At 54.6% G+C, this 20,531-nt stretch overlaps 1 protein-coding gene and 1 pseudogene across 12 annotated transcripts; both read left to right on the forward strand.

The window, feature by feature from the left end:
* Positions 1-579: 579 nt before the first annotated feature.
* On the forward strand, positions 580-19,166 carry BRAT1 (BRCA1 associated ATM activator 1). 12 transcript variants are annotated; one of them, XM_030797174.1, is made up of 15 exons: positions 580-851; positions 1,914-2,056; positions 9,460-9,614; positions 11,891-12,038; positions 12,971-13,343; positions 13,610-13,729; positions 14,756-14,847; positions 15,127-15,245; positions 15,479-15,665; positions 15,909-15,982; positions 16,071-16,193; positions 17,071-17,173; positions 17,317-17,415; positions 17,608-17,780; positions 18,261-19,166. In XM_030797174.1, the coding sequence occupies exons 2-15, from the start codon at positions 1,930-1,932 to the stop codon at positions 18,954-18,956; spliced, it is 2,589 nt and encodes an 862-aa protein (XP_030653034.1). In that variant the 5' UTR covers positions 580-851; positions 1,914-1,929; the 3' UTR covers positions 18,957-19,166. The 12 variants fall into 12 exon arrangements, with proteins under 12 accessions (XP_030653034.1, XP_030653036.1, XP_003274999.1 ...); XM_030797176.1 differs by having other exon boundaries at positions 11,894-12,038; XM_030797181.1 differs by having other exon boundaries at positions 612-851; positions 12,971-13,179.
* On the forward strand, positions 5,821-5,916 carry LOC115831084 (annotated as a pseudogene).
* Positions 19,167-20,531: the final 1,365 nt, after the last annotated feature.

The following is a 20,531-nucleotide window of genomic DNA, read 5'->3' on the forward strand; positions in this document are numbered from 1 at the left end:
CCTCCGCCTCCCAGGTTCAAGCGATTCTCCTGCCTCAGCCTCCCGAGTACTTGGGATTACAGGCGCGCGCCTCCACGTCCGGCTAATTTTTGTATCTTAGAGATACAAAAATTAGAGTAGAGACGGGGTTTCGCCATGTTGGCCAGGGTGGTCTCGAACTCCTAACCTCGTGATCCGCCCGCCTCGGCCTCCCAAAGTGCTGGGATTAAAGGCGTGAGCCACCACGCCTGGATTTTTTTTTTTTTTTTTTTTTTTTTTAATTTTAAGAGATGGGGTCTCGCTTCGTTGCCTAGGCTGGTCTCAACTCCTGGCTTCAAGCAATCCTCCCAACTGCGCCTCCTAAAGGGCTGGAATTACAGGTATGAGCCACAGCGCGGCCGCGGAGGACTTAATTTGAGAACCTGAAGCCAAATGACCAAGGGCTTTTGTGCACGGATCAGGACGCTTCTCTCCGGCACGTAGTTCTCTGACTCCGGCCGGTGCAGACACTGGGTGCCCCTGCAGGCGAAGCCCCGCCCCTCCGGACACAACCCCGCGCCTTCCTCAGAGATCCCCGCCCCCGAGACGCCCCGCCCACCCACCGGATGCCCGGCATGAACCACCAGGCGCCTAGCGGGGGTGATCGGTCAGAGCGCCCGGCTTGGCGCCTGCCTGTCCCCAGCCCCTCTCAGCTTGAACTCCTTCCTTCACGTCTGGGCCCTTGAGGCTTCCAGAGCGGCCTCCAGGGGTGCAGTCTCAGTTCCCCACGCCAGCCGTTTCCGTCCTTCGCCTCCTCCGGGCCTGGCAGGTGGCACTGTCCGGAGGCGGAGCCTTGGGCGAGGGGTGGTTGCGACGGAGAACGGAACACAGCGGTGAGGCGCGCGGAGCTTCGAGGGTCGTGTTCGCTGTAGTGGTGCGTAGTGGGTCCAAGGCCCGGCCGAGGGGGCGGGCGGGCCAGGGAGCAGCCCAGCCCGGGGCGTGCGCGACCTGGGCTAGCTTCCCTGCCCGACTGTGGCCTCCTGCTCTGGAGCCCCTTCCGGACCCTCGGGCCTGGCGCTCGCGGCCAAAACTGACTCCAAAGTGTGGGGGGAGGGTTCCTCTTCCCGGGACGCAGCCACCCCGGGCATTGGCAGACCATGCCCTGGTTAGACAGAGCCGCTGACCACCCCGCCCACCCCCGAGGCCGGACGCACGGATGCACACCGCGTCCTGGGAGGGACAGGCGCCCCTTCCCCTCCGCACTCCGCCGCTCCCGCACCCCAGCGCCCCCCTCTCCCCCCCGCCGGCTTCAGGACGTCAGATGCAGCCACCACTAATCCTGGGAGGGACAGACACACGGACAGGCGCCCCTTCCGCTCCGCACCCTCCTGCTGGCTGCAGAACAGTAAATGCAGCCACCACTGACCCTGAGAGGGACAGACACACGGACAGGCGCCCCTTCCCCTCTGCACCCCCCTGCTGGCTTCAGGACGTCAAAAGCAGCCACCACTTGACGCTGGGAGGGACAGAAACTTTCCAGCCCAGACTGGCCCTGGGGTATGGATAGACATCCCCCTGCACACATGGCTGATCCCGGAACTCAAAGATGCCCCTGACTCTGGCCCACCTGCAGCCTGGGCCAGCACCATGCTGTTGCCCCGACTGCACCAAAGACCAAGGGTGACAGACTTTGAGCTCCGGAGGCCTTGTGGTTTCAGCCAGACTCATCTGCCCCTTTCAGCCCCGTCACCAGCGCTCAGGGCCCCACCTAGACCAAAGCTTTGCATCCGTCCCTGCAGTACAGACCTCTGGTCTGGGGATCACGGTTCTCCCGGTCTGAGATGAAAGTTCTGGGGCCTCTTCCCAGGCCTGAGCAGGCATGGTGAGCTGCTGTGACTAGAGCGAGCTGGGTCTGGAGTGGGCATTGAGGTTTGGCTTTCACATTGCCTTTGCAGGGACTGCGGCCTCACCATGGACCCGGAATGCTCCCAGCTGCTCCCAGCTCTCTGTTCTGTTCTGGTAGATCCCAGGCAGCCGGTGGCAGATGACACCTGTTTGGAGAAGCTGCTGGACTGGTTTAAAACGGTCACTGAAGGAGGTAAGGAGGTGGTGCTGCTGTTTACTGTCTATCCAGAGACCAGACGCAGAGCCTGGGACAGGGAGCAGGGGTCAGGTGGGGACTCCCCTGTCCTGGAGGAAGGGCAGAAACTGCCAATCAGATGTCTTTCCTTCACTTCCTAAGGATTATCTGTGGCAGACTGAGGGCAAGTCAAGATGAAGCCCAAGACAATGATCTGGAAGTTAGAGCTTGAAATTCAGCCAATTCAGCCATGATCAGGGCATCCCAAGGTTCAGTTCTGCAGAAGGCGTGAACAAACTTGTTTTGTTGTTGTTCTCATTGTATTTAGTGTGTTTAAGACATCAGATTTGTTTTCTTTCTGATTATGAAAGTAGGGGCCGGATGCAGTGGCTCACACCTGTAATCACAGCATTTTGGGAGGCTGAGGCGAACGGATTGCTTAAGTCCAGAAGTTCGAGATCAGCCTGGTCCAACATAGCGAGACCTCATCTCTAAAAAAAATAACGGGCCGAGCGCTGTGGCTCACGCCTGTAATCCCAGCACTTTGGGAGGCCGAGGCAGGCGGATCATGAGGTCAGGAGATCGAGACCATCCTGGCTAACACAGTGAAACCCTGTCTCTACTAAAAATACAAAAAATTAGCCGGGCGTGGTAGTGGGCGCCTGTGGTCCCAGCTACTCGGGAGGCTGAGGCAGGAGAATGGCGTGAACCCAGGAGGCGGAGCTTGCAGTGAGCAGAGATCGCGCCACTGCACTCCAACCTGGACAAGAAAGCGAGACTCCGCCTCAAAAAAATAAATAAATAAAAGATAACAAAAATTAGTTGGGCCTGGTGGCATACCTGTAGTCCCAGCTACTCCAGAGGCTGAGATGGGAGGATCCTTTGAGCCCAGGAGGTAGAGGTTGGCAGTGAGCTATGATTGTGCCACTGCACCCTGACCTGGGTGATAGAGTGAGACCCTGTCTCAAAAAAAAAAAAAAGTAATACATGTTCTTTAAAACATGAACATAAGAGTAAAGAGACAAATTAAACCATCAACCTTTTAATTTCCTCCCAGCCTTTTTCATAACACATAAAGCTGTATTTTTCTGGGGAAAAAAAAATGAGGTCATACCATAAATACAATTTTGGTGTCTTGCTTTCTCTCTTGCTATCATAGTGAGTGTTGTCTCCACATAATATGTTAATGTTATCGACTACATGTTATTTGCTATAAGAATGGACCATAATTCATTGAATCACTCCGTTGTTAACATGTTTATATTTCTCATTTTTCATCATTTTAAGTAGTGTCATAGGTCAGGCACGGTGGCTCATGCTTGTAATCCCATCACTTTGGGAGGCCAAGGTGGGTAGGTCACTTGAAGTCAGGAGTTCGAGACTAGCCTGGCCAACATGGTGAGACCTCGTCTCTACTAAAAATACAGAAATTAGCCGGGCATGGTGGCATGCGCCGTAATCCCAGCTACTTGGGGAGACTGAGGGGAGAATTGCTTGAACCCAGGAGGCAGAGGTTGCAGTGAGCCGAGATCGTGCCACTGCACTCCAGCCTGGGTGACAGAATGGACTCCGTCTCAAAATAGTGTCGATCGGGCGCGGTGGCTCACACCTGTAATCCCAGCACTTTGAGAGGCCAAGGCGGGCAGATCACGAGGTCAGGAGATCAAGAACCTCCTGGCTAACACGTGAAACCCCGTCTCTACTAAAAATAGACACACAAAAAAATTAGCGGAGCGTGGTGGTGGGCGCCTGTAGTCCCAGCTACTCGGGAGGCTGAGGCAGAAGAATGGCATGAACCCAGGAGGCAGAGCTTGCAGTAAGCCGAGATCACACCACTGCACTCCAGCCTGAGCAACAGAGTGAGACTCCGTCTCAAAAAAAAAAATAGATAATGGCTTCCCTTTTACATAGATATTCTTTCATGTAAATGTTTATTCTCATGGTTGATAATTGCGTTGGGATAGACTGCATGCTGTTAATTTCTGCTATTCTTTACTTCCTTTTTTTGGTTTACCCTGTTTTTTTGTTCTTTTTATTTTTAAATTATATTGTATTTTTTTTTAAGGATGGGGTCTCACCGTATTGCCCAAGCTGCTTTTGATCTCCTGGACTCAGGCAGTTACCTGCCACTGCTTCCCAAAGTGCCTTTTACCCTCTTTGAGCTAAATATCTAGGTCTTCCTTGTTTTCTAATATATGTATTTAAGGCCAGGCGTGGTGGTTCATGCCTATAATCCCAGCACTTTGGGAGGCTGAGGCAGGCAGATCACTTGAGGTCAGGAGTTGGAGACCAGCCTGGCTAACATGGTGAAACTCCGTCTCTACTAAAAATACAAGAATTAACCTGACATGGTGGTCCATGCCTGTAATCCCGGCTACTCGGGAGGCTGAGGCAGGAGTATCACTTGAACCTGGGAGGTGGAGGTTGCAGTGAGCTGAGATAATGCCATTGCACTCCAGCCTGCGCAATGGAGTGAGACTCTGTCTCAAAAAAAAAAAAAAAAATATATATATATATATATATATATATATTTTTTTTTTTTTTTTAGGACTATGCATTTCTCTGGCTGGGTGCGGTGGCTCACACCTGTAATCCCAGCACTTTGGGAGGCCGAGACGGGCAGATCACAAGGTCAGGAGATCGAGACCATCCTGGCTAACACGGTGAAACCCCGTCTCTACTAAAAATACAAAAAAATTAGCTGGGTGTAGTGGCAGGCGCCTGTAGTCCCAGCTACTCAGGAGGCTGAGGCAGGAGAATGGCGTGAATCCAGGGAGGCAGAGCTTGCAGTGAGCCGAGATCGCGCCACTGCACTCCAGCCTGGGCGACAGGGTGAGACTCCGTCTTAAAAAAAAAAAAAAAAAGAAAGACTATGCATTTCTCTAAAAGTATGACTTTAGTTACATCTTACAAGTTTTACATTGCAGTACTTTGGTTGTAATTTAGTTCTGAGTATTTTACGCTTTTCATTATGATTTTTTTTTTCACCCACAAGTTATTTAAAAGAGTATCCTTTAGTTTCAAAATATGGATTTTTCCAGTCTTTTTATTATTGATTTTTAATTTACTTTATGGAGGTTAGAAAATATATGTTTTGAATCTTTATAGCTGTTGAGACTTTTATTGAGACACAGGACCCAGGCGAGTTTTCTCAATGTTCTAGAGATTTCACTATATGATTTTGATGTTTTGGTATTTGAAGGTCTTCAACTGTGGCCTAAGGTTGTCATCAGTTTTTCTTTCTTTTTCTTTTTCCTTTTTTTTTTTTTTTTTTTTTTTTTTTGAGCCAGGGTTTTTCCCTGTCACCCAGGATGGAGTGCAGTGGCGTGAACACGGCTCACTGCAGCCTCGACCTCCGGGGCAGTCCGCCTGCCTCATTCTCTTGAGTTGCTGGGATCAAGGTGTGTACCAGGCCCAGCTGTTTTTTTTTTTTTTCCCCCATAGAGATAAGGTCTCACCATCTTGCCCAGGCCGGCTTGGAACTCCTGGGCTCAAGCAGTTATTTTTTTGAGACCGTCTTGCTCTGTTGCCTAGGCTGGGGCGCAGTGGCACAATCTTGGCTCACTACAACCTCCGCCTCCTGGGTGTCAAACAATTCTCCTGCCTCAGCCTCCCGAGTACCTGGGATTACAGGCGCATGCCACGACACCCGGCCAATTTTTGTATTTTTAGTAGAGATGGGATTTCATCATGTTGGCCAGGGTGGTCTCGAACTCCTGGCCTCAGGTGATCCCTCCGCCTTGGCCTCCCAAAGTGCTGGGACTACAGTGGAGAGCCACCGCACCCAGCCTAAGCATGATAATTGAGTGTTCAGGTGCACGTGTGAGATGTGGCACCATGGAACCCTGGTATGACGTCGGTACGTGACCCGTCTGACATGAGAAAAGGACAAAATAAATAAATAAATGGTACCAATTCAACAGTTCTTAGTAAATTTACAGGGCTCTGAAATCATCAGCACCATCTAATTTTGTTCCCCCTAAAGAAACCGAGTCCGGATTCACAGTGAGTCCTTGCTTCCTCCTCCCTCCCAGCCTCTGTCATTTCTCCTGCGTTGTACTTGATGGAAAGAGTGTAGTTTCCACACTTGTTCATTAGTTCAAACCTGCTATGTTCTTGCTAATTTGTTTGCTTGTTGCTGAGAAGTGTGTAAAAAGCTTACACCAAGATCATGGATTCATGATTTTTCTTTGAGATGCATTCTTTTTTTTTTTTTTTCACTTTACATATTTTTTTCTTTTTCTTTTCTTTTCTTTTTTTTTTTTTTTTTTTTGAGATGGAGTCTTGCTCTATTGCCCAGGCTGGAGTGCAGTGGCATGATCTCGGTTCACTGCAGCCTCGACTTCTTGGGCTCAGATGATTCTCCCACCTTAGCCTCCCTAATAGCTGGGACCACAGGAGCCTGCCACCACGCCTGGCTAAGTTTTTGTATTTTTTGTAGTGACGGGGTTTCACTATCTTGCCCAGGCTGGTCTCAAACTCCTGGGCTCAAGCAATCTGCCCGCTTTGGCCTCCCAAAGCGCTGGAATTACAGGTGTGAGCCACTGTGCCTGGCATTTTTTTTTTTTTTTTTTGGAGACAGGGTCTCACTCTGTTATCCAGGCTAGAGTGCAGTGGTGTGATCACGGCTCACTGTAGCCTCTACTTCCTGGGCTCAAGTGATCCTCCCACCCCAGCCTCCTGGGTGGCTGGGACTACAGGGACACACCACCACACCCATTTTTTTTTTGTATTTTTTTGCGGAGACAGGGTGTCACCACGTTGCCCAGGCTGCTTTACACGTTTTTGAAGTGATGTTAGGTATACGTAGATGTAGGAATGTTGTGTCTTTCTGGAATTTCTGTCTGTGATCAGTGAACTTTCTTCTGCGTGAATACTGCTTTTTGCTTTACAGCCCATTTTGTTTGCTATTCCTGTTGCTACATCAGCTTCTTTAAAGTTAGAATTTGCCTACTGTGTCTTTTCTCTCCTGCTCCCAGCCTTTCCTGTCGTTGCATTTTATTGCTTTTAGAAACACCACATTGCTCGTTTTTAGTGTTTAATTTAATCTCAGCAAGTCTTTCTTTTAACAGATAAGTTTGATCTCTTTACTTTGTTGAGGCGACTGTTAGATTTGAATTCTTTTGTATTTTTTAATTTCCTGTTCCTTACCTTTATGCCTTTATTCTCCTTTTCTGCCCTCCATCAGATTGATAAAGCTTTTTGTTTTTTCTTTAAATCTTTCCTCTTCTGGTTTTGAAGTTATACATTCTATTTATGTTCTTTTTTTTAGACAAGTTCTTGCGCTGTTGTCCAGGCTAGAGGACAGTGGTGTAATCACGGCTCATTGCAGCCTTGACCTCCCAGGCTCAGGTGATCTTCCCATCTCGGCTTCCAGTGTAGCTGGGACTACAGATGCGCCACCACGCCCAGCGAATGTTTATAGAGAGGGGATCTTCCTGTGTTGCTCAAGCTGGTCTTAAAACTCCTGGGCTCAGGCAATCTGCCCACCTCGGCCTCTCAAGATGCTGGGACCACAGGCTTATTTATATTCTTTAGTGGCTACCCTTATATTTTTAACATGAGAACTGGATTTTTAAAAAAGTCTGAAGTTAATTAGACTTTCCATTCTCTATCCAGGCAACTGAAGGATCTCAGAGCACTTGAACTTCAGGCCATCACAACCTTCTGTTATTGTTGTTTAGTATTTTAATTCTGTTTTGTTTCAAAATCCTTCAACAATGATTTTTTTAGATTTTGAACTCAGTTGGGTTGTTTTTTGTTTTTTTTTTGTTTGTTTTTGAGACAGAGTCTTGGCCTGTCACCAGGCTGGAGTGCAGTGGTGCAATCTCGGCTCACTGCAACCTCCACCTCCCAAGTTCAAGTAGCTCTCCTGCCTCAGCCTCCCAAGTAGCTGGGACTGCAGGCGCCCACCACCATGCCTGGCTAATTTTTTACATGTTAGTAGAGACAGGGTTTCACCATGTTTGCCAGGATGGTCTCAATCTCCTGACCTTGTGATCTGCCTGCCTTGGCCTCCCAAAGTGCTGGGATTACAGGCATGAGCCACCACGCCCCACATTTTTTTTTTTTTTTTTTTTTTTTTGAGACAGAGTCTCCCTCTGTCACCCAGGCTGGAGTACAGTGGTGCAGTGATAGCTCAGTGCAGCCTCAAACTCCCGGGCTCAAGCAATCCTCCCGTCTCAGCCTCCTGAGTAGCTGGGACTGCAGATGTGTGCCACCGTGCTGGGCTAATTTTTTTTTATTTTTTTGTAGAGACAGGGTCTTGCTATGTTGTCCTTCTGCCTTGGCCTCCCAAAGTGCTGGGACTACAGGTATGGGCACCTCACCCAGCCTGCAGTGCTGATTCAGGTGGACTCAGTGCTTTTTGGGTCCTGGCCTGGTTCTCCTCCTCTGCATGCTCCTCACTCTCCTTCTTACTGAACCACATTCTTTCCACAAGGGCTTCTCACTGGGAAACTCTCCCAGCCTTTGCCTCAAAATGTCTTTTTCCCCCACTGGTGCTTTTGAGCGATAGCATAGCTGGGTATAGAAATACAGGATGCCAGTTCTGGAGAGGAATGCTTGTTCTGTTGTACCTGCTTACATGGAACACTGTCTAAGAAAAAGTACCCACTTGAAAGGTGAAAATGCTCTTCCACTTTTTTTTTTTTTTTTTTTTTGGAATGGAGTCTCGCTCTGTCGCCCAGGGCTGGAGTGTGTGGTGTGCAATGACGTGGTCTTGGCTCACTTCAACCTCCGCCTCCCGGGTTCAAGTGATTCTCCTGCCTCAGCCTCCCGATTAGCTGGGACTACAGGCATGAGCCACCACACCTGGCTAATTTTTTGTATTTTTAGTAGAGACAGGGCTTCATCGTGTTGGCCAGGCTGGTCTCAAACTCCCGGGCTCAAGTGATCCTCCGACCTCGGACTCCTAAAGTGCTGGGATTACAGGTGTGAGCCAGCACGCCCGGCTAATTTTTTGTATTTTTAGTAGAGATGGGGCTTCGCCATGTTGGCCAGGCTGGTCTCAAACTCCTGAGATCAAGTGACCACCCACCTCGGCCTCCTAAATTGCTGGGATTACAGGTGTGAGCCACCGCGCCCAGCTTGGTCTTTCACTTTAATTTGCATTTCTTTTTCACTATCAGTGAGACAGAACATTTTTTCAGCATTTTTGGCCATTCACCTGTTGTGAAAGGTGAAAATGTTCCTCCTTTCACCTGTTGTTAAGGTGTTGGCTTTCTAGTTTTTCTGCCCTTACTGAATTAAAATTATGAGTCATTTGCCGTATTTGTTGCAGATATTTTTTTCCCAGTTGGATCCCTAAATCTAACACCCTGCAAGAAAAGGGTCTGGGAATTGCTAGGAGAAGAGCAGTCATCCAGGGGGACGCCTGGTGCTGTGCCCCTGGTGACCCCTGGGCTGGGCCGTCCCCACAGAGTCCAGTCTTGTGCTGCTGCAGGAGCACCCTTGCCTGGTGGAGCTGCTATCCCATGTGCTGAAAGTCCAGGACCTGAGTCCCGGGGTTCTCTCCTTCTCACTCCGCCTGGCAGGAACCTTCGCAGCCCAGGAAAACTGCTTCCAATATCTTCAGGTGAGCCTGGGGCCTCCCACCTGAGTGTCCCGTGGAGAGGTGGGCAGGCTTTTCCTCCCGCAGCCAGGTGGGGCATTTGTAGCCATCACCATCCCAAGTCCCAGCAGCCTGCCCTGACCCTCTGTCCTCACTAGAACTGCATGCTTTTTACCCCTTTGAAAAATTCGCCTGGAGCAATGCTGGGGCTAAGGAGTTGAGGTTTTTTGGAGTAAGATGACTGGGATGGGCTCCCAGCTCTGACCGGCTGTCTGACCTTGCCTACAGCTGCAAATCTCAGTCTCTTCCTAGGACGGAGATAGGAGTTGTAGCTGCGCCATGGCCTCCATCTCTTCCTAGGACAGAGATAGGAGTCATAGCTGCACCACGGCCTCAATCTCTTCCTAGGACACAGATAGGAGTCGTAGCTGCACCATGGCCTCAATCTCCTCCTAGGACACAGATAGGAGTCGTAGCTGCGCCATGGGGTTGTTGTGAGGACCAAACGAGACCACACATCCTGCACTTCCAGCGACCCAGCCTACAAATGAATGAATGACTAATGAGAATGTCTTTTTTAAAAAAATTAACTAATTTTATTTATTTTTATTTTATTTTATTATTATTTTTCGAGACAGTCTTGCTCTGTCACCCAGGCTGAGTGCAATGGTTCGAACTCAGCTAACTGCAGTCTCCGCCTCCCAGGTTCAAGCAATTCTCCTGGCTCAGCCTCCCGAGTATCTGGGACTACAGGCTCCTGCCACCACACCCAGCTAATTTTTGTATTTTTAGTAGAGACGGGGTTTCACCATTTTGGCCAGGCTGGTCACGAACTCATGACCTCAAGTGACCTGTCTGCCTCGGTCTCCCAAAATGCTAGGATTACAGGCGTGAGCCACCACACCCGGCCTTTTTTTGTTTTGTTTTTTAGAGACAGAGTCCTGCTCTGTTTCCCAGGCTGGAGTGCAGTGGCAGCTCACTGCAGCCTTGACCTCCTGGGCTCAAGTGACCCTCCCCATTCAGCTTCCCGAGTAGCTGGGTCCACAGGTGCATGCACCACACCTGGCTAACTTTTTTATCTTTGGTAGAGATGGGGTCTCACTATGTTGCCCAGGCTGGTCTCAAACTCCTGGCCTCAAGTGATCATCCTGCCTTGGCCTCCCAAAGTGTTGGGACACAGTCGTGAGCCACTGCTCCCAGCCAAGAATTTCTACATAGCAACAAGGCGTGAGAGCTCGAGAGCCTTCCAGAGCTGTGTCTTCCAGCTTCAAGTGCCTCAAACAGGCACCGCTGAGTCTGTCAGGTGATGCCTGGTGTGAGCTTCAGGGCCCTTGCCCGTCTAGCACGACGGCTTCTCTTGGTGCCTCACAGGCCCTCGCCAGGTTGCGTGAAGGCACATCCAGTACCGTTAGCTTGCCGTTCATGGTGCCCCCCAATTAAGCACCTGCAGGCTCCCTAGCAGCCCACCCAGGCACCATCTTGCTGCAGGACAGACTTTCCAAGGTGTCCTAGGGTGCTGCTGTACAGTGAATCGGGGGCCCTTGTCTGTCAGCAGCTGGTATGAAAATGCCCTCCAGGCTGGGCATGGTGGCTCATGCCTGTAATCCCAGCACTTTGGGAGGCTGAGGCAGGCAGATCACCTGAGGTCAGGAGTTCGAGACCAGGCTGACCAACATGGTAAAGCCCCGTCTCTACTAAAAATGCAAAAATTAGCTGGGTGTGGTGGTGGGCACCTGTAATGCCAACTGCTTGGGAGGCTGAGACAGGAGAATAGCTTGAGCCCGGGAGGCAGAGGTTGCAGTGAGCCAAGATCACGCCACTGCACTCCAGCCTAGGCAACAGAGTGAGACTGTCTCAAAAAAAAAAAAAAGAAAAAAGAGTATCCTCCAAAAGTACCTCCACCAGCCTTGGAAAACCGAAAACCCATCTCTGCTTTGCTCCACATCCCTGGAAACCTACCAGGTCCCCTCACCTCTTTTTTGTTTGTTTTTTTGAGATGGAGTCTCACTGTGTCACCCAGGCTGGTGTGCAGTGGCGCAATCTTGGCTCACTGCAACCTCCGCCTCCCAGGTTCAAGCGATTCTCCAGCCTCAGCCTTCTGAGTAGCTGGGATTACGGGTGCGTGCCACCACACCCAGCACATTTTTGTATTTCTAGTAGAGACGGGGTTTCACCATGTTGGTCAGGCTGGTCTCGAACTCCTGACCGCGTGATCTGCCCTCCTCGGCCTCCCAAAGTGCTGGGATTACAGGCTTGAGCCACTGCGCCCGGTCCCCCTCACCTCTTTTTTTGCTTCCCAGCAGGGAGAGTTGCTACCAGGGCTCTTTGGGGAGGCAGGACCCCTCGGCCGAGCAGCCTGGGCCGTCCCCACCGTGCGCAGCGGCTGGATCCAGGGCCTGCGCTCCCTGGCACAGCACCCCAGCGCCCTGCGCTTCCTGGCCGACCATGGTGAGTGCGCCCACACCCCACCCCATTCCTCATCCTGCCTGTGTGACCCCAGGGGAGTCACTGCACCTTGCTGAATCTGAGCGTCTGGTCCGTGCGATGTCACAGGGTTGTTGCGAAGAATGCACCGTGACAGTACGGCTGTCTGGTGTCCTCTGGTTTGCAGGTCAGGCCCTAGGAGCCAGGGTGGCTTTCTCAGCCACTTATGAGGACTCAGTCTTTGAAACTATTTGGGAGCCAGGCGTGGTGGCGCATGGCTATAGTCCCAGTTACTTGGGAAGCTGAAGCAAGAGGATCACTTGAGCCCAGGGTTTCAAGGCTGCAGTGAGCAGTGGTTGAGCCATTGCACTCCAACTTAGGCGACAGAGCAAGACCCTGTCTCAAAAAACAAGAAACGAGGCCGGGCATGGTGGCTCATGCCTGTAATCTCAGCACTTTGGGAGGCTGAGGCAGGTGGATCACCTGTGGTCAGGAGTTCAAGACCAGCCTGGCCAACATGGTGAAACCCTGTCTCTACGAAAATACAAAAATTAGCCAGGCATGATGGCGGGTGCTGTAATCCCAGCTACTTGGGAGGCTGAGGTGGGAGAATGGCTTGAACCTGGGAGGCGGAAGTTGCAGTGAGCTGAGATTGCACCATTGTACTCCAGCCTGGGCAACAGAACGAGACTCCATCTCAAAAAAAAAAACCAACAAACAACAACAAGGAACGAATTGGGAAGCATCACAAGCTGTGTGTGTTTAACGCTCGGGGGGAGAAGATGCTTGTCTCCAGGGAGCTTCAGTTCCTGTTCTCTTTTGCTTATGAGTGGAGGGGCATTTGGGGGCGTCTTGGGGTACCCTCTGCTGTTTGCATCTTCCCTGAGGCACTGGGCCTCCCCCGGCTCTATTCTGGCTCACCCCCTTTTTCCTCTCTTCCCCCATCCCCTACCCAGGTGCAGTTGACACCATCTTCTCCCTGCAGGGAGACTCCAGCCTGTTTGTGGCCTCGGCGGCCAGTCAGCTCCTGGTGCACGTCCTGGCTTTGTCCATGCGAGGTGGAGCCGAGGGGCAACCCTGCCTGCCGGGGGGTGACTGGCCCGCGTGTGCCCAGAAGATCATGGATCACGTTGAAGAGTCCTTGTGCTCCACGGCCACCCCCAAGGTCACTCAGGCCCTGAACGTCCTGACCACGACCTTCGGGCGCTGCCAGAGCCCCTGGACGGAAGCCCTGTGGGTGCGGCTGAGTCCCCGCGTGGCCTGTCTGCTGGAGAGAGACCCCATCCCCGCCGCGCACTCGTTCGTGGACCTGCTTCTCTGTGTGGCTCGGTCAGGGCCCCGGGACGCAGCTGGGGGGCCTGGCTGGGCAATTGTTTTCCTCGGATGATGCCCAGGGATGTCCCACTGGCAGCCAGAGACTCTCTGAGGACGTGGCTTGCAGTGAAGTGGCACCAGGGTGACCCTGGAACCCTCATGGGGAAAGGCCAGTCTTGGGCTGGGCGCCTCCAGCACCAGGGCCATGGCAGTCTCAGCCAGGCCTCGGATGGGGTTTTGCGGGTGGGGGAGTAATTTTTCTCTCTGGGGTCTCCCTGCAGTTCTCCTGTGTTCAGTTCTTCCGATGGCGGCCTGTGGGAGACGGTGGCGCAGGCTCTGAGCTGCCTGGGCCCCACCCACGTGGGACCCCTGGCTTTGGGGATCCTGAAGCTCGAGCACTGGTATGGTCTGGGGTGTGTTTCATGCTGAGGCGGGTGCCGGGAGCTGGGGCAGGCAGGGAGGTTGAGAGCGCGGCCCTCATGGCAGGGGAGTTCCGGACACCAGGGAGAGTCAGGCGGCCGTGCGGGGTGTGACTGGGCTGTGTGTGGGTTGCGCGGCAGCCTTGCAGGCTGGCAGCTTCTGCAAGATCTTTAGCGACAGAATAATTGTTTCAAACAAAAGCTCTGCAAGATCCCCAGAGGTAAGAAGGATGCGGGAGCTGCTCTGCTCAGAGCAGGGTGGTCTTGCCCACACCCTGCGCTCCGCTGCCCTCCCACCTGCCCCCCACCGCAGCTTTGTTTGGGGGTGCTGGAGCTCCCCAGCACGCACACCATGCGGGTGGGGGGCCTGGGGGCGGTGGAAAAGCAGAGCCTGGGGTCAGGACAGGTGGGAAGGCCGTGGATGGCCTGCCAGGGTTCTAGGTGGGCTGACATTAGGGGTGGAAGTGACCTCAGGACCTGCTGCCCAAAGGGCCCAGGGGTACCATGAGAGTCCCGCTCTGAGCTCTGGGGTCTCTGAATGTTTAGGAGAGAGTAGACCTGGGTAGGATGGAGGAACAGGCCCGGCCCTGCAGGAATGCACTGTGGGGATACTGCTCACACCTGGGCCCAGATGTGAGGGCAGGTCCCTCCCACAGAGTGGGCGCTGTGCACACCTGGGGACACCTGGGAGGCTGGGGGCACCCCGTCCCTGTCCCCCCGAGCAGGCACTGCCCCTCTGTCTGGGTGCATGGCCAGGCCCTCCTGCAGGACCCTTGGTATCTGCTCCTAAGGACATCAGGAGTGTCAGGCCCATCTCCTTGGTCAGGCCTGTCCCCCCCGCCACTCTGTCCCATGGCATCCCCTGGCCAGTGGCCTGCAGAGAATCTGTTTCTCGGGGGGTGTCCCAACCTCCTGGCTGATTTGCCCCAGGCTTACTGGGGACATTAGGAGCACAGCCAACTTGTCTCGCAGCCAGGGTCACGGCGCTCACCTCGTGTTTGTCTCCAGTCCACAGGCACTAAGGACCCAGGCCTTCCAGGTCCTTCTCCAGCCCCTGGCCTGTGTCCTGAAGGCCACGGTTCAGGCCCCTGGACCCCCAGGTGTGCTGCTTAGAAAGGGCTGGGAGGGCGGAACCTGGGTGCCTGCGGTTGGGGGAAGGGAGATGGATGAGAGTGCCCGGCTCGCCGCCCCCACCCCACTTGAATCACACCCAGGCCTCTAAGAGCAAAGGGGACTGGGGGCATGGCCATCTCCCCTGGTGAGCCGCTGCTCTGCACCTAGGTCCTGGCCTCTGCTGTGGGTGTTGACCGTGGGGGGCCTGGTGACTGTGGGGGCGCTGAAGTGCTCTCTAAGGGAGCTCTTCCTGGCTTGGTCCCCAGGCTTGCTGGATGGGACGGCAGACGATGCCACGACGGTGGACGCGCTTCTGGCCTCCAAGTCGTCCTGCGCGGGCCTCCTGTGCCGCACCCTGGCTCACCTGGAGGAGCTGCAGCCGCTGGTAGGTGTGGCCTGCCCCTCATGCAGCCCAGCAGCATCCACGCTGGCAGTGGGACCGCAACGTAGGCTGACGCCCCCCACCCCTTGCTGCCCCAGCGCCCCTGCATCCACGCCAGCAGTGGGACCACAACCTTGGCTGATGTCCCCCGCCCCACACGCCTCGAAGCCCCAGGTCCCCCGCGTCCACGCCGGCAGTGGGACCGCAACCTTGGCTGACAGCCCTCTTCCTCGCAGCCCCAGCGCCCTTCACCGTGGCCCCAGGCGTCCCTACTGGGGGCTACAGTGACTGTCCTGCGGCTCTGTGACGGCTTGGCTGCCCCCGCCTCCAGTGTGGGGGGCCACCTCTGTGGGACCCTGGCGGGCTGCGTCCGGGTCCAGCGAGCAGCCCTCGACTTCCTGGGGACGCTGTCACAGGGCACAGGTGAGTCTGTTCTGTACGGCTTTGGCGTGGGGTAATCCCCGTGCCCCCACTCTCCTTCCTGCTCAGAGGCGCCCGGGAACTGCTGTCCCTCTCTGTTTCTTCTCTGGGGCAGGGGCTGAGGGGTGCAGGGCCCGTGCAGGAGGTTTCAGCTGGCGGATGAGGCCTTGTCCTGCTCCTTCCCAGAGTTGATGGGGAGGGTCCTAGGGTGGGGGTGGGGGTGGTTTATCCACTCACCTCTCTCAGGTCCCCAGGAGCTGGTGACGCAGGCGCTTGCTGTCCTCCTGGAGTGCCTCGAGAGCCCCGGCTCCAGCCCCACGGTACGGCGGCGGTGGGGATAGGGAGCGAGGAGAGGAGGGAGGCAGAGGCAGTGGGACCCACCCCCAACTCCACCCCGGCCCCATGCAGGCCTCTGGGGATGGGGCCTTCACACAGGGCCACAGAGTTGCTGCTCAGAGAGCTTCACGACGCAGGTGGCTGCGTGGGTCGGGCCCGGGGCCTCTTGTTGGTGAGATACATCAGCACGCAGAGGTGTGTGGGGCAGTGGGGAGCAGGGGCGCCGGCCAGGCGGCCTGCAGGGAACTCTGGACATGGGAAATGCGGTGGCACAGGACGGCCTTGGGCGTGGGCTCCGGGTTCTCCTAAGCACGGTTTGTGAACGTGCCCGCTCCACAGCCCCTCACGGAGCTGGGCCCTGGAGGGTACAGACCTTGTGCCACCTGCTGCTGAGCAGACAGCAGACAACTTTGGAGGAAGGGCCCAGGGCTTCTTGGGATCCTGAGGAAATGGTGCCCTGTAATTGGTCATGTTTTGATGTAGAAATCCCGTCGCCTGGGTTGTGGGTCTTCTGGTGGGGGCTGCCGCCGCCGCCTCCTGCTTACAGTCTGGGAAGCCGGTTCTGCAGCAGATTCTGCCCTATTAAAATCAGCCCAGGAGGGGCGTGGGGCTCACAGCTGTGATTACTGTGCACTGGGGGGCTGAGGGGGGAGGATCAGTGGAGCCCAGGACTTTGAGGCCAGCCTGGGCAACATAGCCAGATCCTGTCTCTACAAAAAATACAAAAATTAGCCCCGGGGGCATAGCTCAGGGGTAGAGCATTTGACTGCAAAAATTAGCTGGGCGTGGTGATGTGTGCCTCTGGCCCCAGCTACTCATGAGGATGAGGCAGGAGGATCGTTTGAGCCCAGGAGGTAGAGGCTGCAGTGAGCTGTGATTGCAGTCCAGCCTGGATGACATGGTGAGACCCTGTCTCTAAAAAAGAAGGAAGCCCAGCGTTCCCTTCTCTCTCTGCTTCCTGTCCCCATCTCTGTCCCTGGAGTATGGGCAGCACAGGTGAAGGCAAGGGGGACAGACAGACAGCTTGCCCTTCCGCCTCTCGTGGCCCTACAGCCCACCCTGTCTGCTCCAGGTCCTGAAGAAGGCCTTCCAGGCCACGCTCAGGTGGCTGCTGAGCTCACCCAAGAACCCCGGCTGCTCTGATCTCAGCCCCCTCATCCCGCAGTTCCTCAGAGGTAATGCAGCCCCTTGCAGGGGGGAACAGAGCTGGAGTCACAGGGGTGGAGGCAGCAGGGGCTGGGTGGAAAGGCTCAGCTGGCTCCGAGGGCAGGGTGAGCCTGGCCCCAGGGTTGCCCTGATCTGTCCCTTCCCGCCCTAGAGCTGTTCCCTGTGCTGCAGAAACGCCTGTGCCACCCCTGCTGGGAGGTGAGGGACTCCGCCCTCGAGTTCCTGACCCAGCTGAGCAGGCACTGGGGAGGTGAGTGCTGGCAGATGGAGGAGCTGCCTTCCCCGCCTGTAGGGGGCTCACTGATCCAGAGTGCACCGGCAGCCTCTTGCTGGCTCTAGAAACTTGGGCCATGTCGGCTGCCCACAAGGGGGTGGAGGCAGAGGCCGAGGCGACAAGGCTTGGCCCTCAGTCACAGCTGCATGTGGCCGTTTCCACTCCCAGGACAGGCCGACTTCAGATGTGCACTCTTGGCTTCAGAGGTGCCTGAGCTGGCCCGGCAGCTCCTCCAGGACCCTGAGAGTTATGTCCGAGCGAGCGCGGTGACCGCCATGGGGCAGCTGTCCAGCCAGGGCCTGCATGCCCCCATCAGCCCTGAGCATGCAGAGGCCCAGCAGGTAGGAAGTGGTGGGTTCCACGGCTGCCAGCCCCCACGAGCCCTGAGCACGCAGAGGCCTGGCAGGTAGGAGGTGGCGGGTTCCTCAGCCAGCAACTCCCGCCTGGCCATCGTGTGTGCTTGTTTGCTTGTGGGTGGGCGAGCGGCCAGCATCCAGCGTGGGAGCAGCTGCTGCTGTCGGCAGTGCCTGCAGGAGTGACTGCCGAGACCCTGGGGCTCTGCTGGCTGTGGGACCTGTGCGCTTCGTCTTCTGTCTCCCCAGCACCCCTCCACTTAGACATGATTACCTCCATTTGACAGATGGGTAAACTGAGGATTGGAGGGCAGTGTGCTCACCGCGCAGCATGGGAAGGTGCCAGAGTGGGCTGTGGCCCTAGACTGCATGTCCGGGGCCAGCCCCCATGATGTACCCGGGGTCCTGTTGTGGGAGCCTCGCTCCTGCCGCCCCACCAACCATCCGCACCTGCTCCCTGTCCCCCAGAGCCTGTTTCTGGAGCTGCTGCACATCCTCTCCGTAGACTCGGAGGGCTTCCCACGGCGGGCGGTCATGCAGGTCTTCACCGAGTGGCTGCGGGACGGCCATGCCGACGCGGCCCAGGACACGGAGCAGTTCGTGGCCACTGTGCTGCAGGTGGCGAGCCGGGACCTGGACTGGGAGGTCCGTGCCCAGGGCCTGGAGCTGGCATTGGTGTTCCTGGGCCAGACGTTGGGGCTGCCGCGTACCCACTGCCCCTATGCCGTGGCCCTGCCCGAGGTGGCCCCAGCCCGGCCACTCGGCGAGGCACTGAGGGCTCTCTGCCACGTGGGGCTCTTTGACTTCGCCTTTTGTGCCTTGTTTGACTGCGACCGCCCTGTGGCGCAGAAGTCTTGTGACCTCCTTCTCTTCCTGAGGGACAAGATTGCTTCCTACAGCAGCCTGTGGGAGGCCGGGGGCGGCCCCAACACCACCTCCACGGAGGCCACCCTGCCGGGGTGGCGGGCGGGTGAGCAGGCCCAGCCCCTGGGGGACCAGGAGCCTGAGGCTGTGCTGGCCATGCTGAGGTCCCTAGACCTGGAAGGCCTGCGGAGCACGCTGGCCAAGAGCAGCGACCACGTGGAGAAGAGTCCCCAGTCCCTCCTGCAGGACGTGCTGGCCACGGGAGGCTTCCTGCAGGGGGACGAGGCCGACTGCTACTGAGCAGAACCAGAGTCTGCCTCGGGCTCAGGACCGAGGGAGGCAGCACCATGTCCTTCTGTGGGACGCTGCCAGCCCCAGGGCTCCAGCCCAGCCCGGCAGATCATCTGGGGAAGCCAGGACCAGGAGAGAAGCAAGGCCAAGAAATCCCACATTTTGATGTATTAAAGAAATGACTTATTTTTACTCAAAATGAATGGCATTGAAGTCTTTAATCCAATTTGAGTTAATTTAATAATAAGGATCTGAGACAAAGGTCCAGTGTCATTCATTCGCATGTGGATATCCAGTTTTCCCAGCACCATTTATTTTTTATCTGTCTGTCTGTCTGTCTGTCTTTTTTGTGATGGAGTTTTGCTCTTGTTGCCCAAGCTGGAGTGCAATGGCACGATCTCGGCTCACTTCAACCTCTGCCTCCTGGGTTCAAGTGATTCTCCTGCCTCAGCCTCCCGAGTAGCTGGGATTACAGGCACACACCACCATGCCTGGCTAATTTTTTGTATTTTTAGTAGAAACGGAGTTTCACCATGTTAGCCAGGCTGGTCTCAAACTCCTGACCTCAGGTGATCGGCCCACCTCAGCCTCCCAAAGTGCGTGATTACAGGCGTGAGCCACTCCGCCTGGCCAATTTATTTTATTTTTATCTTTGTTTATTTATTTATTTATTTTGAGATAGAGTCTTGATCTGTCGCCCAGGCTGGAGTGCAGTGATGCAATCTCAGCCCACTAGCCTGTGCATGCCAGGCTCAAGTGATCCTCCCACCTCAGCCTCCCACAGTCAGACGTCACCATGCCCGGCTATTTTTGGGGGGTATTTTTTGTAAAGACGAAGTTGCGCCATGTTGCCCAGGCTGGTCTCGAACTCCTGAGCTCAAGTAATTTGCCTGCCTTGGCTTCCCAAAGTGCTGGGATTATAGGCATGAACCACTGCACCCAGTGATGTTTTAGTGTCGTTTTAGAGATGGGGTCTTGCTCTGTGGCCCAGGCTGGAGTACAGTAGCATGGTCATATTTCACTGCAGCTTCAACTTCTGGGCTCAAGCCATCTGCCTGCCTCAGCCTCCCAAGTAGCTGGGACTATAGGTGCATGCCACCACACCCAACTAATTTTTAAAATGTTTGTAGAGATAGTCTCCATAGGTCCTCTTTTATTTATTTATGTATTTATTTACTGAGACAAGAGTCTCGCTCTGTTGTCCAGGCTGGAGTGCAATGGTGCAATCTTAGCTCACTGCAACCTCTGCCTCCCGGGTTCATTTGATTCTCCTGCCTCAGCCTCCTGAGTAGTCTGTTCCTCTTTTATTGAAGAGACTGTCCTTTCCCCACTGTGCATTCTTGGCACCCTTATCAAAGACTAATCATGTATGTGAGGGTTTATTTCTGTACTCTCTTCTGTTCCACTGGTCTGTGTGTTTGTTTTTACGCCAGTACCATGCTGTTTTGCTTACTGTAACTTTGTAGTATACTTTGAAGTCAGGTAATGTGATGCCACCAGCTTTGTTCTTTTTCAAAATTACTTTGGCTCTTTGGTCTTTTGTGGTTCCATATGAATTTTAGGATTGTTTTTTCAACTTCTATG

The sequence above is a fragment of the Nomascus leucogenys genome, chromosome 17 (assembly GCF_006542625.1).
Source record: "Nomascus leucogenys isolate Asia chromosome 17, Asia_NLE_v1, whole genome shotgun sequence".
In the NCBI taxonomy this organism is placed as follows: Eukaryota; Metazoa; Chordata; class Mammalia; order Primates; family Hylobatidae; genus Nomascus; species Nomascus leucogenys.

Excerpts from the sequence above, each read along its gene's own strand:
- BRAT1 (XM_030797174.1), top strand. The coding sequence starts at position 1,930 with ATGGACCCGGAATGCTCCCAGCTGCTCCCAGCTCTCTGTTCTGTTCTG. Across the intron at positions 9,615-11,890 it reads ACTGCTTCCAATATCTTCAG|CAGGGAGAGTTGCTACCAGG; the intron begins GTGAGCCTGGGG and ends TTTGCTTCCCAG. Across the intron at positions 13,730-14,755 it reads ATCCTGAAGCTCGAGCACTG|TCCACAGGCACTAAGGACCC; the intron begins GTATGGTCTGGG and ends GTTTGTCTCCAG.